At 37.2% G+C, this 24,897-nt stretch overlaps 4 protein-coding genes across 5 annotated transcripts in view; 1 reads left to right on the top strand and 3 right to left on the bottom strand.

Moving 5' to 3' along the window:
* The first annotated feature begins 18 nt into the window (after positions 1-18).
* Positions 19-11,639, top strand: mpi (mannose phosphate isomerase). Its single transcript, XM_054619765.1, has 9 exons — positions 19-88; positions 1,939-2,019; positions 3,224-3,351; positions 4,968-5,168; positions 6,039-6,180; positions 6,387-6,566; positions 7,026-7,199; positions 7,961-8,169; positions 8,840-11,639. Exons 2-9 carry the CDS (start codon positions 2,004-2,006, stop codon positions 9,056-9,058), a joined length of 1,269 nt encoding a protein of 422 aa, XP_054475740.1. The 5' UTR covers positions 19-88; positions 1,939-2,003; the 3' UTR covers positions 9,059-11,639.
* Positions 11,640-11,815: 176 nt separating this feature from the next.
* Positions 11,816-15,007, bottom strand: LOC129108789 (protein PML-like). 2 transcript variants are annotated; one of them, XM_054620705.1, is made up of 3 exons: positions 14,883-15,007; positions 14,551-14,668; positions 11,816-13,245 (listed from the first exon to the last, which is right to left on the bottom strand). In XM_054620705.1, the coding sequence occupies exons 2-3, from the start codon at positions 14,627-14,629 to the stop codon at positions 12,581-12,583; spliced, it is 744 nt and encodes a 247-aa protein (XP_054476680.1). In that variant the 5' UTR covers positions 14,630-14,668; positions 14,883-15,007; the 3' UTR covers positions 11,816-12,580. The 2 variants fall into 2 exon arrangements, with proteins under 2 accessions (XP_054476680.1, XP_054476681.1); XM_054620706.1 differs by having other exon boundaries at positions 14,551-14,630.
* Positions 15,008-16,025: 1,018 nt separating this feature from the next.
* On the bottom strand, positions 16,026-18,519 carry LOC129108605 (DNA polymerase III PolC-type-like). Its single transcript, XM_054620478.1, has 3 exons — positions 18,427-18,519; positions 18,192-18,243; positions 16,026-16,889 (listed from the first exon to the last, which is right to left on the bottom strand). Exons 1-3 carry the CDS (start codon positions 18,502-18,504, stop codon positions 16,357-16,359), a joined length of 663 nt encoding a protein of 220 aa, XP_054476453.1. The 5' UTR covers positions 18,505-18,519; the 3' UTR covers positions 16,026-16,356.
* A 4,484-nt stretch (positions 18,520-23,003) lies between these two features.
* LOC129107814 (unconventional myosin-IXAb-like) overlaps positions 23,004-24,897 on the bottom strand; it is a 140,894-nt gene continuing 139,000 nt past the window's right edge. The window contains 3 exon segments of the mRNA XM_054619374.1: positions 23,004-23,161; positions 23,164-23,468; positions 24,438-24,580. Of these exon segments, the coding sequence (XP_054475349.1) occupies positions 23,081-23,161; positions 23,164-23,468; positions 24,438-24,580 (529 nt within the window). The 3' untranslated portion in view covers positions 23,004-23,080.

Here is a 24,897-nt window from a genome sequence, read left to right as displayed (position 1 = left end):
TTGTATTTAGTAATTCTTTATTAAAGGAAATACAGAATACAGAAGACAAGTGATGTCAATCAAATAAACAAATTCAACAGGATTTCAGGTGAGAAAATACTGAATATACAAAGTAATAGGACATATATATATATATATATTTATTTTATATATATATATATTTATTTTATATATATATATATATATTTATATATATATATATATATATATTTATTTTATATATATATATATATATATATATATATATTTTTATATATATATATTTATTTTATATATATATATATATATATTAATATATATATATATATATATATTTATTTATATATATATATATATATATATTATATATATATATATATATATTTTTTTTTTTTGCTAAAATATTTATTAAGTTAATAATGTAATATTTGTATTGCCATTTATGAGTTGGAATTCATGGATATTAAATATATATACAGTACCAGTCAAAAGTTTGGACACACCTTCTCATTCAACTACTTTGAATAATCTAAAATATAAAACATATTCTGGTTTGTTGAGCATTTGTTTGTTTACCACATAATTCCATATGTGTTCCTTCATAGTTTGGATGTTTCAATATTAATCTACAATGTAGAAAAAAATAAAAATAAAGAAAAACCATTGAACAAGAATTGTATTTTTGACTGGTACTGTATATATATATATATATTGCTAAAATATTTATTAAGTTAATAATGTAATATTGTATTGCCATTACATGTATTGAATCCAAACAACACAATGATAGTTGCAAAAAGCAGAAGGACTGAAATAAATAAAGGAATTAAAACCAAAATAATAAAATACATTTTAACAGAAGAAAATAAATAAAGCATTTATAAACTATATATTTTCAGAGAGAGAATGAAACATTAAATAAAGAGAATGAAACATTAAATAAAGACAATGAAACATTAAATAAAGATAATGAAAAATTAAATAAAGAGAATAAAAGATTAAATAAAGAGAATAAAACATTAAATAAAGAAAATAAAACATTAAATAAAGATATTAAAACATTAAATAAAGAGAATAAAACATTAAATAAAGAGAATAAAATATTAAATAAAGATAATGAAACATTAAATAAAGAAAATAAAACATTAAATAAAGAGAATGAAACATTAAATAAAGACAATGAAACATTAAATAAAGAGAATGAAACATTAAATAAAAATAATAAAACATTAAATAAAGAGAATAAAACATTAAATAAAGAGAATAAAACATTAAATAAAGAGAATGAAACATTAAATAAAAGAATGAAACATTAAATAAAGAGAATAAAACTTTGCTCAGTATTGAGTAGAATTAAATAAAGAGAATGAAACATAAATCAAAGAAAATAAAACATTAAATCTTGAAACATTAAATAAAGAAGATGAAACATTAAATAAAGATCATGAAACATTAAATAAAGAAAATAAAACATTAAATAAAGATAATAAAACATTAAATAAAGAGAATGAAACATTAAATAAAAATAATAAAACATTAAATAAAGAGAATAAAACATTAAATAAAGAGAATAAAACATTAAATAAAGACAATGAAACATTAAAAAAATTATAAATTATAAAAATTATAAATTATATATATATATAAAGACTTAGGAGCAATTAAAGACAAAATAAAAAAGTGACATTAATGTGAAATGATTAAATCGATATCAGAGTCAGCAATGCTAGTACATGCCAATAACATATATGTGATATGATTAATAATATATAATATGATCAAGTAATCATATAATACATATTTATATAAAATAAAAACAAACAAAATAACTAAAAAGCTAAACTAAAACACTGCAGGGTTTATAAAATAATAATAATCCACTAAACTACTTTTGCAACGAATATATAAAACATATTAAAATAATTAATTAAATGTTGTTGTTTTTCGCGTTTGGTTTAGAGTGACGCGTCGTGACGTCACCGGCGCTCTGACAGACAGCGCTACATTGTATCCATTCAGCAGCCATGGAGGAAGTGAGAGGTGAGTGAGAGCTTCTCCTTCATAACTCTTGTGATAGTGTTAAAAGCAGAACTATTAGCTCGCAATGCAATGAAATGGCGTATATATGACATATATATACATATATATATGTATATATATGTATTTATTTAACCTTACAGCCAAACGCGAGGTATATGTATTTGTGTGCCTTGCAAAGATAAACCTGCTTACTGGTCTTTGAACGTTGCATCGTCAGCTGGCTGGTGTTCTGCAGACTAATGCATCTGTTCATCCTGTGTTTTACTGTTTTACTGTTTTATTATATAAAAAAGAAAAATACCTTATATTTAGCCAGGCTGCTTTTGATTATTTCTCCCTGTCACAATGTATGCCACGCCTTATTGAAGTGCAAAGCTGCTCATGTTGTTAACAAACCAGTGTATTACGTCTGAAATGCATGTTCAGGAAAACGTGACTTATGTTTTTTTTTTCCTGTTTCTTATTAATATGGGGTAAACATGTCATAATTCAACAGGCAACATTAGACACTCATTGACTGAGACACAGATTCAGACAAAAAAAAAATATATAATATATATATATATGTATGTACACAGTTCACCTGTAGGAAGGGTAACAAAGGAGGATTGTGTCTTTGATTATCATTATTAGGCACATTACTAATACTATTCCCTATATCATTATTTTAATTCTACTATAGTCATTGCTGCTTTTATCAGTATTCTTAATGTTTCTTCTGTTACTCTGCTTACTATCTCTTATTATATTGTGTCTTTGATTAATTAGGCACATTACTAATACTTCATAGTCATTGCTGCTTTTATGTATTCTCATACTCTTATTATATGAATCATTCATGTCATATACATTGAATGTGTTGTATCTCTGTTATGCTGTTCATTCTGTACACATGACATCTATTGCTTTCTGTCCATCCCGGGAGAAGGATCCCTCCTCTGTCGCTCTCCCAGAGGTTTCTTCCTTTTTTCTCCCTGTTAAAGGGTTTGTTTTTTTAGGGGAGTTTTTCCTGTGCCGATGTGAGGGTTCCGGGATTTGTCATTTGTGATTCTGGGCTATACAAAATAAACTGAATTGAATTGAATTGAATTGTCTTTTCACAGCAGTAAAAGGGGGTTGGAGGCCCCTGGAATACACTGGATTATGTTCTGCATTCACTTTCTATGTTTTAAGAATACAAACACTACATTTGGTCTCTCCTCAGTGTTTCCCCTGACCTGTGCCGTGCAGAATTATGCGTGGGGGAAGGTCGGGCTGGACAGCGAGGTGGCCAAACTGGTGGTTGGCGGAGACCCAGTAGCTGTGGTAGAGGACGGCAAGCCCTATGCAGAGGTAAGGTTATCACTGGGACGGTACTGGTTCCCATCACAAGACTGGTCCTTGAGCTAGACACTTGCGACAGGGGCGTATTGTATCCATTGAAGATAACTGATGAACCAGTAAGTTATGAAATGCATAAACATGTGTATAACTACAAATGGCAGGTCATTTAAAATGAATAAATATATCAAAATATTTCAAAAAAGCATGTAATCCCCCAGAAATGTAGCTTTCATTTCAATGTGAACAGCAGATCTAGGTCAACTATCTTTTAAAACACAGAACGGAGTTGTAATTGTTTGTTTTCCTTCCAGATTTCTGACATAACATATATAAATGATTTGCAGTTAGAGTTTAAGTGTAGTTTCTGAAGAAAACAACACTTGACTGACTGAGATGGTAACACTTAATCTCAGCACTATAGGATCTTAAAGATTTAGAAATTTTGCAATTTCTCTAAAGCGTTCACTCTCAGCCTCAGTACAAAGATGCATTATTCCATCCACATTTGACAAATCAGACGAGACGTGTGAAACGGGTATCCTTTTCATGTGCTGTTGTGCTCAGGGCCTTGGCAGCGAGTCTTGTTCTCTCCAGGCATTTCATGAGTATGTCTTTATTTAGCTGCAGCAGCAGCTCTGCAGGGTTTATCATGAAGGTCATTAGTTCAGGTTATGGCGTTGGAGACATTTTCACGTACCGCAAGCAACATTAATGTCACATGCCACGGCGGTCATATTAGATTTCAGGCTTATAGTCAGACGGTGGTATGTTTGATCCTACGTTATGTGCCTTATTGTTGTTTATGTAAATATAAATCTTACAGTTGTATGTCCCTATTTTTACCACAACTGTTAGGTGATATATTATCAAGATCATTGTTTATTTATGCAGTTGTTCAGTTGCATTCCAGTGTTTTATTGATTAGATTTTTTTGCTTCAAGTTAATAGATATAATCTAGCACTGATAACACAGTTAAGTATGTACCGATTTGTTCAAAAATCTGATACAAATTGAATGGAACAAGATTGAAAGCACATAGGCTTTTTGGGATTATTAAAACAAAATAAATCAATGAGAATATGACATTGGAATAGCACTTAAACTGTCACATGGGTCAAGTCAAGGCTGTCCCAGGTTAGAGAGACCACCCTGTACCCAAATAAGTACAGTACGTACAAAAAGTTTGTCAGTGTTTGTCCACCAACAAGTGTACGAGTCCTTAAAAGACAGTATCCTTCATTTACATTAACGACATTACAGTAACCAGAAAAATGTACACTTAGTGAGATGTTTAGGATTCTTCTCCCTTCTTGCTGAGTATAAATCACTATAAGATAAATTGATTTAATTTACATTTATGATAACACATAAATGGTGTTATGGTAAAGGAGGAAGCAACTTAATGCCTAAAGTTTTATTTATTATTATTTATTGGTTATGCTTTTAATTAGAATTTGTTATTAAGTTTAACATTCATTGTCCCACTTTTATTTATCCAGTTAGATCATAATTCAACCTTCCAGTCACAAACCCACCTCTGTAACTCAACTTCTGCTTCACCCCACTAACCTGAAATCCCAATGTTGGACATAACCTATTCCCTCTCTGCTGTCTCTTCCTCCAGCTGTGGATGGGTGCCCACCCAAAAGGCGATGCCCAGATTAAGGACAACCGGATCGCACAGACCACGCTGGGCCAGTGGATCGCCGACTTCCCTGCCTGCCTGGGTTCAAAGGTCAAAGACACCTTCCAGGGTCAGCTGCCTTTCCTCTTCAAAGTCCTGTCTGTCAACACAGCCTTGTCCATACAGGCCCACCCCAACAGAGTGAGTACACACACGCCTACACGCCTACACAGTGTGCAAATTCAGAGTCATTCTGAATACTGTTTGAGTATGAAACCAGAAGGATTTAAAACAAATATCATTCTCAGTTTCACAAAGTCATCAGTATTCTTAGAATATACACAGGTGTCAGACAAGTATCATTAGTATTTAAGTATTGATTGTGATAGACTGAGCTCAAGACTCATATAGCTGCTATTAGAAAAACACATCTGAATCTACAACTCAACTGTCAATGGTCGTATTGCATTATGGGTAATGACGGCATAAGGTTTTCATAAGGAAGAATGGAAGAAAGATGTCTGCTGCAGCGCTTTTAATACTTAAAAAAGTCCAACATGAGTGTGACAATGTTATAGAAGTGCAATACTAAAGACTTGGACTACTCTTTTAAGACTGGGCTGTTAATACAACCTATTTCATTTGTTGTATTAAGTCATTTGCTATTACAAATCTGTAATCTCATAGTATCTTTGTATTATTTGGTATAGTTGCTCATAATGAGGTTCAAAATACACAATTCAACCTGGCTTGTTGGTTCACTTTAAAGCTTAAACTCTTTATGTTTTGGTCGCTTTTAAATGTTTATATGGAACAAAAGCCAAAAGCAAATTTCACAGTATTAAATTGATCCAACTGGGACAAAGAAACTGCTGTTCACAAATCTACATATATGGTTAGAAGTCTTGTATTCAACATGGTTTATATAGTTCTAGGGCGACTGGCATTCTGATATATTTTGCATAGTAGAAGTTTAAACAGTAAATCCATCGGTCCCGTGTATGACCTGAAAAAAAACAAAAAACAGTCTGTAGTAACCCTCTTCCTTTTCTGTCGCCACGGTTTGGTCAGGAGTTAGCTGCTCGTCTCCACGCTCAGTTTCCGGAGCACTATCCGGACAACAACCACAAGCCGGAGATGGCCATCGCTCTCACCCGCTTTCAGGGCCTCTGTGGCTTCAGACCAGTGGAGGAGATCCTGGGATTCCTTAAATGTGAGTCCCAAAGTCCCACAGGGTCATCAGTGGATTCTGGATTGATTTTTGGGGCCATTAGTGGAAAAACAAGGGGCGAGAAAAAAAAGACCTCATCTACATGCTTTGTTTACTATATAATGGGTGTGGAGGAAAAAGTACTTATAAGGGTAAATGTTTGGCAAAAAATGTATTCATACCTGTGCATTTGTGTGTGCATCCATCAGCTGTCCCGGAGTTTTATGCTCTGGTGGGCAACGAGGCAGCGGAGGAATTGCAATGCAGCGTGGGAGATGCGGTTCATACGAGCCAGGTGCTGAAGAAGTGCTTCACCAGGATGATGAACTGCGAGAAGAAGGTGTTCGTGGATCAGCTCAACATGCTGGTCAAGAGAGTCACTGAAGAGGGTGAGGAGGCCGAGGGATGCAGCTGATGATGAGTTTAAAACAGCAGAAAACAAACCTGGTTTTAGTCAGTTAGTTTGGTTGGTTAGTCATTAAGCCTAACCAGGGTTCAGAAGTAGAGGTGTAGCATTTTAGCATTTCTTTGTTGCAACCAGTCTATTTAATATGTGTAAACAATCTTTAATTTGTGTGTTACAAAGAGAGATGTCCACTAGTTGAAAACAATCCACCAAGTTGTGGTGCTTACTGAAGCACAGGTTTACAGAAGACAGCTATGATGCATCTGATGAAGCAGTAAAAGCATCCCTGAGTCAGGAAAGGAATAGCAGTGTCTTTTTCAGATACTACCACCAGGAGGCACCAATATCAGACGTTGTCTAATCCTACAATTTGGGGGCTTTAAAACAGATTTTAGAAAAGCATGACATGATCACACTTGTGGGTGTTTATGACCGTGTGCAGGTGCAGCAGGGAAGGACACATCGAGCAGCCATGGAGAGCTGTTGCTCCGTCTCCACTCCCAGTATCCCGGAGACATCGGCTGCTTCTCCATCTACTTCCTCAACCACATGGTCCTGGATCCAGGACAGGCCATGTTCCTGGGAGCCAACGAGCCGCACGCTTACCTTTACGGAGGTCAGATTACGCTTTGTGAGATTTTGGGCTTTAGATCTTAACCAGGCTGAATGATTACAGTAGACTGTGACCTAGATCCTGCGTCCCTGCAATGCTCCTGTATAACATAGAAGGTGCAGTAGTATTGAATGATAAGGCCGGCATTACTTAAATCTATTCTTATTGTCAACCAATCTCATGTAAAGACAAAATCTGACAATGTGTTAATGTGTCTATCAATACTTTCTGACTTTCCTTCTCTGTCTGTGGCACTCAGTTCAAAGCCCACTGGTTCAAACAGAAGATATACATCTTAAAGAGTGGGTTACCAATATACAGCTTTATAAAAGGCTCAGTCATTTCCTAAAACAGCTGGGCACATTAATCAAACAGCAGTAAATAGAGCATTCAAAGGGACTACTTTCAGTTGCGGATCAATACTCATTTGCTGCTCTAGTGAAATTTGCTGGCAGCAGGGTGGTTCTGTTGGATTCAGTCAAAATATACTAAAGTGTGTGTGTTCATCCCACATTTGAGTGTGAGTTCAGATTGTCAAAAGCATTCTTGGAATCACTAACTGTAAAAGTAAATGAGGAAGTGGAGGAGAGGAAGTGGCTGCTGTAATGCGTTGAACCTCTCAGGCTGATCTAAGCTGTGTCTAACACTGTAAGAGTATCTGAGAATTGATTTTCTTCTTCCATTTGAAGGAGAGCTGACTGCCACTTTGCTTATTTAAAACTTGTTTTTATTTTGTCTGTCTACTCATCTATCCATCCATCCAGACTGTATCGAGTGTATGGCCTGCTCAGACAACACGGTGAGGGCCGGTCTGACGCCCAAATACATCGATGTCAACACGCTGTGTGAGATGCTCAACTACAGCCCGGCGCCCGCCAGCTCCAAAATCTTCCCGTGTGTCCAGGACCCAGCAGATCCCTGTGTGACCCTGTACGACCCCCCGGTGCCAGACTTCACTGTCATGAGGATACAGGTAGGAAGCCTCAGATAACTAGATGATTACAGTTTAGGAGGGATATCCCAAAATAAGTAAATGGTGACAGAAGAAGTAAAACTCACTAATTGCTTAGTTGATCTCATTATTCAACTCAAAACAATCTAGCAACTGTTCAGAAAATAAATAAAAATATATATAAATATATATATACATTAAAAAATATAATATATATATATGTAAATATAAATATAACAGATAATAAATATATGTACATATAAATATATATCTAAATATACCTATAAATATATTTAATATATATATATTTATTAATATATATATAAATATACATATAAAATATATCTAAATATATTATATATATATATATAATTATACATATAAAATATTTTATATATATAAATATTTATACAAATTATATATATTATATATATATAAATATACACATTATAATATTATTTTAAATCTTTTGGGGGAGACCCACCCACATCTGCACAACTTGGGTGATTTCAAACTTGTGAGGGAATTTTATAGGTATAAAATTGTCCCACGTGTACTTGGCCGAGGATACCCAATGAATACACCAATGCTGATGAGAACATTATCAACATTTCTGCTGATAGGTGTATTACCGTCTTCAAATTATTAGTAATACAGGAACGTTCTCACCACGTTCCGTCCCCTCCCACAGGTCCCAGCCTCCGTTAAGCAGTACACCGTTGCTCCGGTCGACAGCGCCAGCATCCTCCTCGTCATCGAAGGCGACGCCACGGCAACCTCTGCCGCCGCCCTCTCTGACGTCACACTGAGGCGTGGCACCGTTCTGTTCGTCTCGGCCAACGAGAGCGTCTCCCTGCACGTCGCCTCCAGGTCGGGGATGACCATGTTCCGGGCCTGCTGCCTCCTGTAGCTGTGAGTCTGAGAGTGAAACCTCGTGCTACCTGTGTGTTTTTGTTTTCCTCTGGTTTGAACGGCCGAATGAACGATCGCTGTGCACCTTGTAGTCGGTAGTATGATGCCCGTTTGTGCCCGCTGCTCCCCCCTAAACACAAACTCAACCTACAGTTGAAGCTTTAAAACCCAGCAGTTATCCACTGCTGATTTTAATTATTTTTTACTGTCTTTTTTACCTGTAGTGGTGCAATTACATCTTATAGAAAGAAAAAAAAAGAGGATGAGCACATTCAAAATTCTTTATAGGTGCTAAAACGAGGACACATACCAAGAATAAAAAGTAAAATATCTCCACAACACTGGACAGGACCCGATAATTGAAGTGCACATGAACATGTTTAGATGAGTTGACCCTTTGTCAGGTTCTTGGTGCTTTCTAATGAAGATCAAGCTCTTTCAAAAATTGCATGAAGGTTTATGCTTGACCTTGAAAACAGCAGTTGAGAAAACAACCTCCTCAGGTCCATTTTGTAGCTGTTCTGGAGCTCAAAATCCTTTAGGTGCTAAGAAGAATTGAACATTTATACAATTCCATAACAACAGGGTGCATACTATCTGCTGATGAAGGACATAGGATATGATCGGAAGCTCTAGAATGGCTAATAAATGAACCTTTGGTGAGATCGTTTTCTCAAAAACACCATCCACTGATGATGCCAGTGACACGCAGTTGAAAGTCTGGAAAAGGCCACAAAATGAGCCGCAAAATATTGTGTAATTAGTTTATTTTAAATTGGTTCTCCTTCAGTGTTTCTGACTTTTTTTCCTTTTTTATTCCTAATAGACTTGCAGCTGCATGTTTTTTTCCTATTGTTACACATTCAAACAGCACTGAAGCAGGGTGGGGAACTTGTTTACACTGGTGCAGTACACCTCCACCCACCGCTTTGTCCAACTACAGAACCAGCTTGTTTGGGAATGAGCATGTCTGTTATGTGAGCCAGCAGTTAGTCTTTCTAGAATCACTGGTGCAACCAACTGTTTTATCATTTCAGTTCAGCTTGAACTAGTAAACATCCACCTCTAGGGAAACAAATACATTGTTAGCATATAAACAAGATATAGAGTAATACTGAGATGCCTGTGCATGTTTGATTTAGAGCAGTAAGTAAGACAAGTAGTACTGCCTTTAACTGTTAGCATGTGGAAACTTCTCCAAGTAGTAAACAATCAATAAGTTAGAACAACAAAGAGGGAACGCTACGTGGGAATCAGGAATGCGTATTGATTCAAACTTATATACGAATGAAAAATGCACTACGGCTGCTTGTTGCATACTTATACAATTTGACCCGTTAACACCTCCACGTCGTGTACGGTTGTACAACAAAATGCTGCATTCAATTTTATAGTATTATAAGTGGAACGTCTGTATTTATGAGTATTTGAAGCCGATTTTTTACAGACTTTGCATGTTTTGTTGTTTGTACGGGTTCATCAGTACGTGACATCTATAGAGCTGAAACCGCACTGTATTATAAGGGTGTTACCTCTACATTATGACATCATGGGGTGAGCGGTTAGTTGTCACTTTTACGGTTACTTTATGTTAACATTGTCACTGGATCATTTCAGTACTGTGTAAATATTCCAGTTGGTACCAGGGTCAGTCTGAATTCAGTCAATCATGAAGTGGAGTGTTGTTGTTGTAATAACTTTTTATAGGTTATCTTGAATTACATATTTGAGAACGAATGTTTATCTGCCTGCCAACCTACCAGCAAGTAAAATATTGATCTGAATGACGAGAGTGAATTGAGCCAACGTTGGTAATGCTTTCATTTACTTCATGACCATGTTAGTGATGTAGGGTGATCTCTAAGCTTGTCCCTTATATAGATGCACTAAACCTGCAGTTGTTTGTTGTTGCTGAAACTGTTGAAAAATGGAAGAATATTAAAAAGATAAAAGGACGTTTATAGTGAAAATCACAGCATCTTTTTGATTAAAGAACCATTACCTCGAATTCATCCTTCAGCGTCTCTGAAATTGTAGAGACTCCACTTTTTTTTTGTCAACAAAAAAACCTGATATTTGTGATCTTCTTAAACTTAATTTCTCTCTCACACACCTTTTGTTGCTGATCTTGTTTTGAGTCACCTTTTAGTTTAAATACTGTACTTTTGCACAGGAATCTTTTATTTCACCTTTAACTCATGTCCTTCAAATGCACACGGATCTGAATGCCACAATGTTTTACCTTAGTTGTTGTATTTAACATATAACATTTCTTGGGATATTTCTCTAGTGAGGGCATGGATTAGTATTTTTGAATATGGTGATGCTGTAGCCTGGGACTGCAAAGAACATGTGTATGTAAAAGTGGTTTAATAAAAACGTGTTCCATTACTATTATTTGTGTTTTGTCTGTGCTGTTCGTTGTTTCATTTGACAATAAATGTCAAAACATAAGAAGCAGGTTTACAGAGTTATCTGGATAACTTTGCGGAGTCAAACCTGAGATGTTTCTTTTCTTTTAATCAGACCATGTACTTGATGCTCAAGGTTTTATTCGCAAAGTTTAAGTCCTGATAACTCAATAATTGAACATTAATGTGTGTTGACTTGGAGTGAAATCGTATCGTATGAAGACTTAATTTTCTTAATATTAAATATTCAAGTTTTTATGAAGCACTATCCAGCAATGCAGTATATAATGTGGGACACACTGTAAAAATACAAAACATTTATTAGCAGATTTATCTACCTCCAATAAAAAAATATTCTGTGGATCTTATTGAAACCTTTTAGTAAATTCGGAATAAAAGTGCGTAACATTTCCTCAGTAACCAAACTATATACATAAGGACAATTTCAAACACCCATCACTATTTTCTCACATTGATGAGAAAGAGAAAAATCTGCCCAGCGATATCTTCATTTTCTAAATAACACAAACAAATATCTGAATCTCAGCTTTATATTAAGGAATGCTCACTAAGCCTGTTTGTTGTTCAGATGAATGGTGAAGGTTTAGCGACCAGCACAAAGCTTTTAACAACCATAAGAATCCTATAAATACAACTGAGCCTCGTGTCTCCAGCCTGGTCAGTATTGTCCAATAAATTAAAGTGCACGTTATAGGAATAATCAAAAATGGGAGGACCGAAACAGAATGGAAACTCCCGCATTAAGAAAGCCAATTAAGGTCATCTTGAAGAACTAAAGGCTCTATTAAGTAAACAACAAACCCATCATACACTAAACAAGAAGCTGCATCGGGCTGAAGTAGTGATGTTTGACTTCCAGATGTGCATGCATTGTCTTTTTACACTTTCCTCACCTTCCAAAGGTCCCACGAACTAATAATCCATTAGCGCTGGCGTTCATTGTTTTCCTTTTTTGCTTCACTGAAGAGGATGTTTGTAGGGATTTTCTTTAGTCAGTTTTTTCTCCATCAACAGCTTCAGCAGCACACGAAGAACAACATTCCCTCTTTTTTTGTGCCATCAAGCTTTCCAGTGTGTTTTAATACGTTCTACCTTGTGGCTTTGTCTTCTTTGCCCTCTGTGACCTTCACCGCCTGTCTGAAGTTCTCCCACAGGGGGCGCTGTCCCGGTAGCTCGCGGGGCACTTTAGATTTAGCGGCTGAGGCAGCAGGTTTCTTCTCCATGGTGTCCAGAGTAAACCTATGCCTGTGGATCAGCTCTGCCGTGGGCTGCAGCACGCTATACAGTGCCTGTAACGCCCGCACATCCTCCAAAGCATCATGGGCCTTGTAGTCCACGCCAAGCAGCTCCGCGACCAGGTTTGTCTGTCGAAAACTCTGGATGCCGCTGTCCTTCAGCAGCTCCCGAGACAGCGGCAGGGTGTCAATGTAGCCGGAGACCGCCGACTCGAACTCCACTCTGAGGTCCAGCTCATCCAGAGCCCGAACCAGCAGCCGGCAGTCGAAGCGCCGGATGTTGTGGCCGAGGACGAGAGGACGCCCGAGCATCCGGAGGAAAGCTATGAAGGAGACCAGGACCTCTCGCAGGGAGTTGGTGAGGACGAGCTGGCGATGGAGGTAGAGTCTCCGTCTGCGGACCCTGAAGCCGGTCACTTTGGACGCTCCACGCTGCATTCGACAGCGAGGGACGACGTAGAGGTTGAGGGAGTGGCCTCCGCTCACCGCAGCCAGCTGGACGATCTCACAACTCTGATCTGGGGAAATAAAAACAGGAAGATATAAAGCATTGATCACTTCATGTGCTTCAGGGGGGTTTATTTACCAGAGAGGGAAACTGGGTGTTAAAACAGCACATGTGAAAACTTTCATGAAAAGATTGTAAAGTTAAATCACCTCAAAAATGAATCAACAACAGTTAGGCTTGAGAGATATGGGTACAATGATACAATCATTTATATATCAAGATGATAAAGTATATTAGCTGGAAAATCAATTGAGAAACATTGATACCAATAACCAGTCTGATTTTGGCTTATTCAGCAAAAACAAATACCTCAAAAACAAAGTATTTTGCTCAGTAGTATGAATCATTCTTCACATGAGTTTAACACACTGGAGATGTAACAGTATGAAAAAACCTATGATTGTAGTCAAATGTAAACGGCCTCACGCTATATATTGTAATCAATGTCTATATATTGTTTTGGCCCAGCTTTAATGACAATTTTAATATCAATGAATCATCATTTATCAAGCAGAAATACTAGAAATTCCCTGGTTTTAGCTTTTTACTGATTCAGTTTACTGTAAAGTGACAATAAGCATTTTAAAATGTCACTTAGGGTTTTGGGAACTTGGTACATTTTTCTTTAAACCCTTAAAAAAAAGAAAATTGATCAAACAGAACATAATAGTTAATTGCTATCCCAGTATTAAGTTATATTTAAGTACAACAGGGCAGAAATCTTAATTTTACACAGACCCAATGTGAAGTAGAACGCTTTGTCCTGGGGAAACATCTGGTATCATGCATTGTGGTTTCTTTATCCTCCACAAGCAGGAAAAGTGAACTGATCAGGAGAGTCATCTGTAGTCTTTATCATTACATTACATTACATTACAGTCATTTAGCAGACGCTTTTATCCAAAGCGACTTACAATAAGTGTATTCAACATAGGTATTCAAGAGAACTACTAGTCACCAGAAGTCATAAGTTCTTAAACAAGCATCTAAAAGCATAAACCAGAGCAAAAGTATAGTGCAGAAGCAAATTACTACGAATACAATAATTGGAAAAACTAATACGAATATAATACATACTAATACTAATACGAATACAATAAGTGCAACAAACTAATACGAATACAATAAGTGGAAGTTGATCACTCATTCATTCCATTTGTAGTGAATTAGACAACAGTGAAATTAAATAAACTGTGTTTATGCTGCCTGATGTTTCAGGCCTGAGTGTCCTGACAACAAATAGACACTTTATACCATTACAATAAAGTTGCATCCATCATAAAATCAAATAATAAAAGTGTATAAATGAACTTACCCAGTCCAGTTGTCTCCAAGTCAAAGAAAACCAGAGAAGGTTTAGACTTTTCAGCTTCCTCTGAATCTGTGTTTTGCATCCTGACACAGTTTCAATAAAGTTTATAAAAGTCTGACAGCTGACACATTAGAGACACTTTAGAGACACATTAGAGACACTTTAGAGACATTAGAGACACTTTAGAGACACTTTAGAGACACTTTGTAACAACACATCTGACTCCATGATGACGTCAGTGAACACTTTCAAAACAAAAGCCTCGATGAAGAAGAGAAAAAGATAAATAAATTTAAACCAAGCACTAAAAAAGATTATTTTTTTAAATAACATACCTCGTTATAAACCGCAGAGTGTTACTGTGCCAAATTAAAGTATTATTTTCCAACAAAAACCAAGAAATTGTACGTTTTCACGATATTGGCGTGGTTTCAGATTTGCGCATGCGCAGAGAAGCCCTTTCTTCTTCTGTGAAAACACCACCATAAACACCAAACACGAGCATGCTGCCCCCTACAGGAGAGACATGGAAACGCTACGAGCCTGTAAATAAGAACAGATGAACTTATGGTGTAACCCACAACCATAAAATACTGTTTATCTTAGTTGGGCTTTTAAATATACTTATACTTTATATATTTTGTAAGTAAAAATGACCAGCCCCCCCATGTGGATATACTGTACATTTTTATTCCTGTTCTATCTTTATTTTGTTGTATAGTATGTGTATTTATTGTCTGTGTCTGTGTAGTTGTATAGTATGTGTATTTATTTTGTAGTTGTATAGTATGTGTATTTATTGTCTGTGTAGTTGTATAGTGTATTTATTGTCTGTGTAGTATTGTATTTATTGTCTGTGTAGTTGTATAGTATGTGTATTTATTGTCTGTGTAGTTGTATAGTATGTGTATTTATTGTCTGTGTAGTTGTATAGTATGTGTATTTATTGTCTGTGTAGTTGTATAGTATGTGTATTTATTGTCTGTGTAGTTGTATAGTATGTGTATTTATTGTCTGTGTAGTTGTATAGTATGTGTATTTATTGTCTGTGTCTGTGTAGTTGAGCTGCTGCAACACTTGAATTTCCCCCATGGGGATCAATAAAGGAATATAATAATAATAATAATAAATAAGGTTCTTATTGTTGTTATTTCTATATAAAGTATTACCATGTAGTATTTACAGCCAGAGGAACATTTGGGTGATACTGTTAACACCTTAGTAACACAACTGTTACTGGGTAATTCCACACATAATGCCCGGCATAAAACATTATATCATTTTTATTTACTTTTTGTAAATGTTTAATCTCTAATTGCTTGTATGTATAACAAAGGTTAAGAGGTCATAGATACAGTTTTCTTATATCTTTTGATTATTTATCTGGTATCTATTCCACTGTTTTGTTAAAACTGGAACTGGCCACAATTAATAATTCTATATACCAGGTTAATTAGAAGAATCAAAGAGAAGTTAAATGGCACTGGAATTATTTTTTATTATGAATTATTACAAAATAGAGAAGAGAAAAAACTTGTGAGTATGACACATGTTACAATATATTAACAAAACATATAAGACAAAACAGTAAACAGTATGATCATTACATATCTGTGACTTTGGGGTGTAACATACAATATTTGTCTCCAATCAGAAGAAGTTGATTTAACCCGTATATTTCTTCCAAGCGTTTAAAATAATCTACCTCAGGCTACATGATGAGAAGAAAAACTGCAAAAGGAAAGGTTCAGTTTAAAATGGAATATTTTGTTTTCATAGCTAAATTGTTCCTTCTCTGTAGCTTTCTTTTTAAACTGCATGGGTCGAGAAGGTAACTCTGATGATGGACTGGTTGCTGGGATTCCATTTGTTGAACAGCTCCTGCAGCATCTTGGCGTCCTCCACTGCGTCATGGGCGTCGTAGGTCTTCCCCAGGAAGTGGCGGACCATGTTCTCCTGAGAGTAACTCCTCAGACGGTGGAGGTTCTTGCTCAACGGGAAGGTGTCCACGAACCCGGACACCACCTTCCGAAACTCCTGCAGGAGGTTGAGCTCTCTCATCACCCTGATGATCACGGGAGCGTCGAACCGCCTCGCACTGTGGGCCGCCAGCAGCACGGGGTTGCGGAAGGAGCGAAGGAAGTCGAGGAAGGAGGTGAGGGCATCAGCAAGAGGGATGGTGTCCACGGGCTTCCCGCGGAGGAACAGCTCGCCATCACTGACGGTGAAGCCCGTCACCTGCTTGGCGCTCTCAGTGAGCTCGCGGTGCGGGAGGGTGTAAACGTTGAAGGTCCTCGCCCCACAGGCCGCCGACAACTGGATGATGTGACACACCGTAGTGTCTGAGAAGGGTTGAGAGAGGAAAAAGAGAATGTAAATAGATGAAGGTTAGACAATATTCAATATCATAAAACTGATCTCCTGACTGTGGGACGTAGGTGTGGTCAACATCACAAAATACGGCGTGAGGCGATATAAATTTGTCTGCTCTTGCTCCAACCATCAGCACCTTTAAAGGTCTAGTGTGTAGGATTTAGTGCCCTCTGGTGGTGAGGCTGCAGATTGCAAAAAACTGAAGGACCCTCCGCTCACCCCTTCCCTTCCAAGCATGTCAAAGACTTAGGGACAACTTTGCTACTGCAAAATATTGAGTCATTTAAACTGATTCACCAGGTGTTTGTAATGTGCTGATGAGCTTAATTTCCCCAAAAGTAAATGGAAAAAATAAAAACACAAGACGCTGTGGGGAGAGGCGAGGAGGGGAGTCTCTAATGGCATAAGAGGGAGCCAACCTTCTTATATTTCATGACGTATATTAGTCCCAAACGGTCAACTCCAACTCAGATTTTTCTACATTTAGTAAGAAATGTTAAAATTAACATCGGCATTAATATGTTTCATCAAAGTAAAGTGACATTTTTTAGTTTACAGTTTTTAAAAACACTTTAAAGTGTGAAGTTACATTTAATGAAAAAAGGGTTTTAGGTTGCAGCTTCCGTAGCCTGTCATGAGGCTTCCTGCGTCACAGGAAGAGCTGTTGGTTGGTTTGTGGTTTGGCATGGACACTTCCTTAGTACCGCAATCTGATTGGCTCAATGCCAAATGTCAATCTCCGACTCTCTAACCAGGCTTTCATTTTTCAAGAACTTCGTGAACTCGAACGTATGTGAGATTAGAAACCAAAAAAATAGAAACTGAAACTCCCCCAGCTGATGCATGCCTGTCACCAGCTGATAAAACTAATCTGTGAGTATCCAAACTATTACACAATGAAGGAAACACTACTATCTAGAAACTAACTGTTTGTTTTTTGACTACAGGCCAGTCATTTTGTCATTTTGGTGCTGAATAACAATAAATGTTGAAAATAAAATTAGAATTATTTTGACTTTACATTTTTAGTAATGAAGGCAACAAGTTATGGCTGAAAGTTCTGGCAAAAAAATCCAGAACTATTTCAGAGATCAAATATGTTATAAACATTCAAGATAAAGAAATGAAAGAATAAGACAATCTAAAACATATTGATGTTTATATCTATTGTTAAAAAGATGAATACAACACTGTTTATCAAACAAGGTAAATATAATATATATATATAATATAAATCATATCTAAATATCAATAATTAAAGTTGATGTTACCTAATCCAGTGGTCTCCAGGTCAAAGAAAACGATGGTTTTGTTGTCAGACATCTGCAAGAAAAGAGAAATATTTCATCATGAACCTATAAACCCTTCAGTCATAATAAAGTCAGAATAAATGAATTATTGAATCAGCCAAATATGACCCAAAAAGTTTTTTAAACATAACTATTAAAGTGAAACATGTCAACAAAAAAAAAACATAATACAAAAAAATGAAAAGTGTGAACTCACGGTGTAAAGGTTCAAGTGTTGCCAGCTGATCTGTCTCTGTATCTCATCTGGTGCGTTAATATTGTGGGTGATCTTCATACATTGACTCAGAGGAGGAGGAGCTAACAGGTGAATCACTGCCACATCATTTCTACAGCAGCTCACTCACTGAACTCCACTTTCTGTTAAGTGGAACAGAAACTCACTGTGACTTGATCAGTTTTGTTTTTTCTTCTCCTTCTGATGAATCACCTTCCTGCTGCTCGATCTGGTCACAAGGTCGCGTTGGTGAAAAACAAAAAAAAAGGTGTTTTGTTCTGTTGTGACGGTAGAAACTTCGCTGCTGTTCGTTTAGTTTCGGTTTTGACCGGCAGAAAGTTACGACTGCTGTCACGTGAGAATGAGTCCAACGTAGGTTTCAAACAAAAATACGTTTTTAAAAATAAACAAAATAATGTAAAAAAACAAACAATAGAAAAACAATTTTCTAAATTAAATAAATAAATGTGTAGTTTGTGTGTCTTTGCGGCTTTAAAGTTGTCCCACCAGTAAATACAGTAGCAGTCAAAAGTTTGGACACACCTTCTCATTCAACTACTTATAATAATCTAAAATATAAAACATATTCTGGTTTGTTGAGCATTTGTTTGTTTACCACATAATTCCATATGTGTTCCTTCATAGTTTGGATGTCTTCAATATTAATCTACAATGTAGAGAAAAAAATAAAAATAAAGAAAAGCCATTGAATGAGAAGGTGTGTCCAAACTTTTGACTGGTACTGTATATACCTTTAAATAAAAGTATTTATACCACAGTACAAATGTAATCACAAGTAGCATAACAGTCCTGCATTAAGTATATCAATGCTATAAAAGCTATAGTTTATTACTAATGAAATACTTCTAGAAATACAGTACCAGTCAAAAGTTTGTTCACACCTTCTCATTCAACTACTTTGAAGAATCTAAAATATAAAACATATTCTGGTTTGTTGAGCATTTGTTTGTTTACCACATAATTCCATATGTGTTCCTTCATAGTTTGGATGTCTTCAATATTAATCTACAATGTAGAAAAAATATGAGAAGGTGTGTCCAAACTTTTGACTGGTACTGTAGGTAACAATGACCAGTAAAAGTACCACAGACACATTCCATATATAGTAAGAAAAGATAAAAAGGTGTACGAGTAATATTAATGATGGCCAGAACCCTAAAAATAAAACAAAAAAAGGTAAATAATATTATTATTCACACCTGTGCCTTTTTCTACTGTTACATTTTAAAATGTCCTAAATGAAAAAGGGTCTATTAAGAATTCAAACCTCTATTACACCTGTCCACATACTCTTGTGTACTTTTAATGTTTGCTCCATACACCTGCATCACATTGACTGGTAGCCAAATCAGCATAAGCGAGCACGACCTCAGTGCTCTGCCTCAACTGACTCAATACGCTCAGAGTACTCCGTGAAGAAGAAGAAGACTGAACGCTATAGAACGTGGATGTTAATAAGGCTGTCTTTTTAAAACGTAGAGAGAGGAAATTCACATGCACATGGTTTTTAGGCCTCGATGAGTTTTGGTGAGAAACATTGAACGTAAACATGACAAGGCAACTTTAAAGGCCTTTAACTTCCTAAAATATAATCCCTCTTAATCATTAGTTTTGGCGTCTGTATCTCCAGAGTATCTGCCCCTCGGGCTGTATGTTCTTATTTTGTTGTGTCAGGATGTTTCTGGGCGTCACCCTCTTTAAAAACATAGCAACTAGTTGCCCTATTGTGAGCACACATCCAACAGGAAGCTACTAAAAAGGTCTGACTAAGCAAATATAGCGTTCGAGCCGAGCATGAGGAGAGATATTTGAATATGTCATTTGCAAACCGCAGCAGTCGATATCTACTCACTGTGCCTTCAAATATAACTGAACATCTTATATTTAGAAGCAACACAAATGTGTGACGATACACTGACGTGTTGAAAAGGATCCTTTCAAAGTAAAACACACATTTATCTTTTGACATCTATCAGGCAAAATATTACTCAACTCATTTGTGTTTGGCTGCAGTTTTGCTTTTTTAATAAGCAGATGAATTTCCCCCCATAAAGTCTTTTTTTTCTCCTTACAACCATAAACATGTTTGTATCATTAAAAAAAAGAAAGAAATGTAACACAAATTGCACCGTATACATAACCGTGTCCAGAGAGGGGCGGACAAAGAGACACAGCGCTCTTCTTTCTTTCATTTTCTTTTTTTTTTTACTCGCTTCGTAGCACAAACATGACAGACCGAGTGCGGCCTGTTAAAATGTCGCCATGGTTAATAGTAGATAATGAACCGTACACAGGATAATATATCCTTTTATAACACCTTTTTATAACAGATTCTTTTAAACCAATGTACACCCCAAAAGCATGATCATAAATAGTACATACACTGTGTATAAAAGAGGAACAAAAAACAACCAGAGAAAGCAGAGCATGCCTTCCAGTGACAGGTACATTCACGTATTTAAATTCTTTTTTTTTTTTTTTTTTTTTTTTTTTTTGCCATATTGACAGCCTGGACATTTACATAGATCATCCTATTAGATATTTGACCAGGAAACAGTTTTGTCCTTTCAGCTCACATCCGAAAACAGTTTTTTTTCCTTCTCTAAACAGCTCTTCAGTTTATGTTGCAAAGACGACAACACGTCTCCAAAACCTGCATTAAAAAAAAACTGGGATCAGCACAGTGTTTAGTGAGACTTCCATCTTCAAGGAAAAGTTGATTAACACCGACTGTGTTGGTGAGATCGAAGCGAAGGCGGCTCAAGAGCATCTGATCACAGCAAGCGAGGAGAGATAGTGCAGCTTTAAAGGTTGCGGTTAAGCTGCTGATAAGTCCGATGAAACTGAATATTTAACTGTGACTGTTTCGGTGCTGTGTGTGGACAGAGACAGAAAGAGAGCAAGGATATATATTTGCAGAGACAACGTGGACGGTCTGAGTTAGTTGCTACTTTTTTTTTTTTTTTTTTGTCTGGTTTAACACGCAGGTTAAATGCTACTTTTCACAGCCAGAGCCGGGAGAGAAGAGGACGGAAGAGCTACTGTTATGGTGAAAAGAGAAGAAGAAGAAGAAGAAGAAGAAGAAGAAGAAGAAGAAGAAGAAGAAGAAGAAGTAGAAGAAGTAGAAGATGGATGGCTCAGAGGACATCATGGACGGAGTGAGTGCAAGAGTTCCCCCACAGGTTCAATGACACTCAGACTACATAAAACATTTTTCATAACGTCTGAGTTTGATTTAGTGTCACTCGATGGTTGCAGAAACTTATTTTTCACCTTTACAAGAATTCTTTGGGTGGGGAAACCCTAGTGTGTGTGTGTGAGAGCGGATACAGTGGCAGGAATAATTCATTCATTCATTCCAAACACACACATGCAGACAGGAAGAGGAAAAATGGCTTTCATCTGAACAAAAATAAACTATGAAACAATATTGACGACAAAAAACATGAAATCTTTTGACATCAATAACAACACCTATAATACAGCAATAATATATATATGTATATATATGTGTATTTAAAAAAAATTCAAGTCCTGATGTAGTAACACTGATGTTTCTGAATAAAACAGGAGGGGAAACAAAATGCCTGCAGGGAAAGACGGATACAATACACTTATGGCTGATTGACATGTGACACCTCAGGCAAAGTAAACGTGACACCGGACGCGTAGATCGACAGCTTTTCCTTCTGTTATTATTATTATTATTTCTCAAAGAGTCAACAGAACTGGCTCTTTTTTTTACTGCGCAATATGAAACAAGAGAAGTAAAAAAAACAAAAAACAGCAAGTGACGGTAAACTGAGCAATAAACCAGCACAGAAACAGAAGTTGAACCGGAAATCCGGACACTTCACTTTGCAAAATAGAGAACAGGAAATAAAGACCAATCGACAATGAACGACCCAGGAGCACCACTGGAGTTTCTTTCTATGTACATGTTTTTTTCCTCTGTAACATAATAATAATAATAATAATAATAATAATAATAATAATAACAACAATAATAATAATAATAATAATAATTAACATTTTTTCTGTACAGTCTCTTCAAACTGACGTAGGTAAAAAGTGTGATGATGTCCTCTGTAAACATGAAAAGCAGACTTAGCTTGGCGCTGGTTACAGACAAAACGTCCGCCAGTTCAGTCAGTATGGCTACATTTTATTCTGGAGGGGTGTGTTTATCCACCTGTCCGCATGCTGAAAAATAAAGATGGGGCTTTATAAGATTTGGCTTTTGCAGGTGTGGGGTTCTCCTCTGTGTCTCAACCAACCGTCCTTCACGCCTTCTCTCAGCACTGAGATCAAAGGGGGGGTCGACAAACATGGCCGACCATCACTTCACCATCACTCTGTTCCAGCTTTCTTTTGACTTTTCATTTTGTCCTTTCCGTGTCATGTCTCCAGTCTTGTCTTCTTTTATTCTCACAGCTTTCTGCTCCGTCTGGACCAGGGGGGAGGAGGGAGGAAGGAGGAGGGAGGAGGGCACGTAGGAGGTGCAGAAGGCCTCACCTGGGTACGAACCTCACCCCGAGACCAGCCTCATTTATCCCCCCTTCTGCCCCGACACTCTCCCTCCTCCTCTTCTGGAAGCGCCCTCCTGCACTCGGCTTCACACCATGAACTCGTTGCTGCCGTACAGAACCAGCTGCTGGGGCCCCGAGCTGAAGTCCGGCTCCCTCCGGTGGCCTCCCCCGAGGGCTCCCGCGGCGAGCTTCGGCTCAGCCTGATTCGGTGGCGGGTCTTGCCCGAGCCGTGGCCCCCCTCGGCCTCGGCCAACGGGGCCCCCAGACCGCAGGAGGTGAGCAGGGGCCCCGAGGAGGAGGAGCGGAACCGGTAGTGAGGGGAGGGGGATCCGGAGGCGTTGGAGGAGAGAGAGGAGGAAGGGTGGTAGGAGGAGACGGTGGAGACGGAGTCCGCCGAGTCCTGGGAGTCGGGCTGACGGCGCAAAGCTCGTCTGCTCTTTGACTCCGACTTCCTGGAGGGAAAAACTACGCGATCTGTGGAGAGAGAGAGAGAGAGAGAGAGAAAGAGAGAGAAGAGAGAGAGAGAAAGAAAGAGAGAGTGAGAGAGAGAGAGAGAGAGAGAGAGAGCAGAGGTGTTAAAGCACATAATACTAAAAGGCGTCTGCTAAATGACTGTAATGTAATGTAAATGTAATGTAATACTCGATCCCTCTTAAGCATTTATTGATTTATGACACACTTTACCATGTTGACAATATTCTGTACAGACACATTCATCATTGTCTATTTATTAATATTACATCATTTATTATTTATCATCAATATATGTAGACATCCTGCAGTATTACTTTTTATTACTTTTCAATATCATTGCCAAGATCACTCTCACTATCATGCACCATGTTATTTTTATATCTGACATTCTATTAGGCACTCCGTATACACTTTATATTTTTATGCTTGTTTTTTTTTCTTGTGTTGTTATCATTTTATATTTTAGTTGAATTATTTTACCAAATGTATCTAACTCTTATTTCTACTCTATTCTGCACTGGTGTCAGTGTTACTTCTTACACTCTTGATATTTATTACTCTATTGTTTTTATATGTTTACGTCCTTTACTCTATTGTTTTTTCTTAGTCTTCTGTTGTAATCCTTTAGCAGTGTCGTTGCATGTTGTTCTCCATCTCGCTCTCTCTTTATCTCTCTCCCTTCATTTCCTGTTATCTTTCTACAGCCTGTTCTCTAACACTGGCATGAAACGCAACTTTTATCTTGCTCACACTCATCAATAATAACCATCCATGTGTGATGGATAGTTGATGGATAGTTGATAGCAACAACTTGTTTTTCTTCTGGAGTCTGGACTCTAACCAGATTGTTGAAATGAGTCAACATGAAGTGATGAAACTTTTACAGCTTTAATCAAGTTGTTACCTTAATTAACTCGTAAAAAATACACTATGTCACACACACACACACACACAATCAGAGTCTCGTACCAGAGAGGTCTGAGGTGGCTCCCTCCGTCTCCATGGTGATGTTCTCAGAGCTGTCCGCCGTGCCGAACGATGCTTCGGATTCAGGAGTGTCATCGTCCGACGTCCGCGGCTCCAAGATCAACATCTCATACGTCAGCTCCTCCCTGCAGACACACACACACACACACACACACACACACACACACACACACACACACACACACACACACACACACACACACACACACACACACACACACACACACACACACACAAATCACAGGTTACAAGCTTATCTAAATTATTGTAATTACATTTGAACTTTTGGGTGTTTCCTATTTCGATTTAGTAATAAAGACTGACCTCAAGTTCCTACTTGGCCTACAAGATATTCTTACTAAAGATAAGGTCAATGTTGTCCTGATAAGAGATGTATTACTGTGTGTCACTGAAGGGTTCAATGTCACAGATTGCAGAGTAA

Source organism: Anoplopoma fimbria, chromosome 19, assembly GCF_027596085.1.
Source record: "Anoplopoma fimbria isolate UVic2021 breed Golden Eagle Sablefish chromosome 19, Afim_UVic_2022, whole genome shotgun sequence".
NCBI lineage: Eukaryota > Metazoa > Chordata > Actinopteri > Perciformes > Anoplopomatidae > Anoplopoma > Anoplopoma fimbria.
This window is presented reverse-complemented; position numbering and strand designations above follow the sequence as displayed.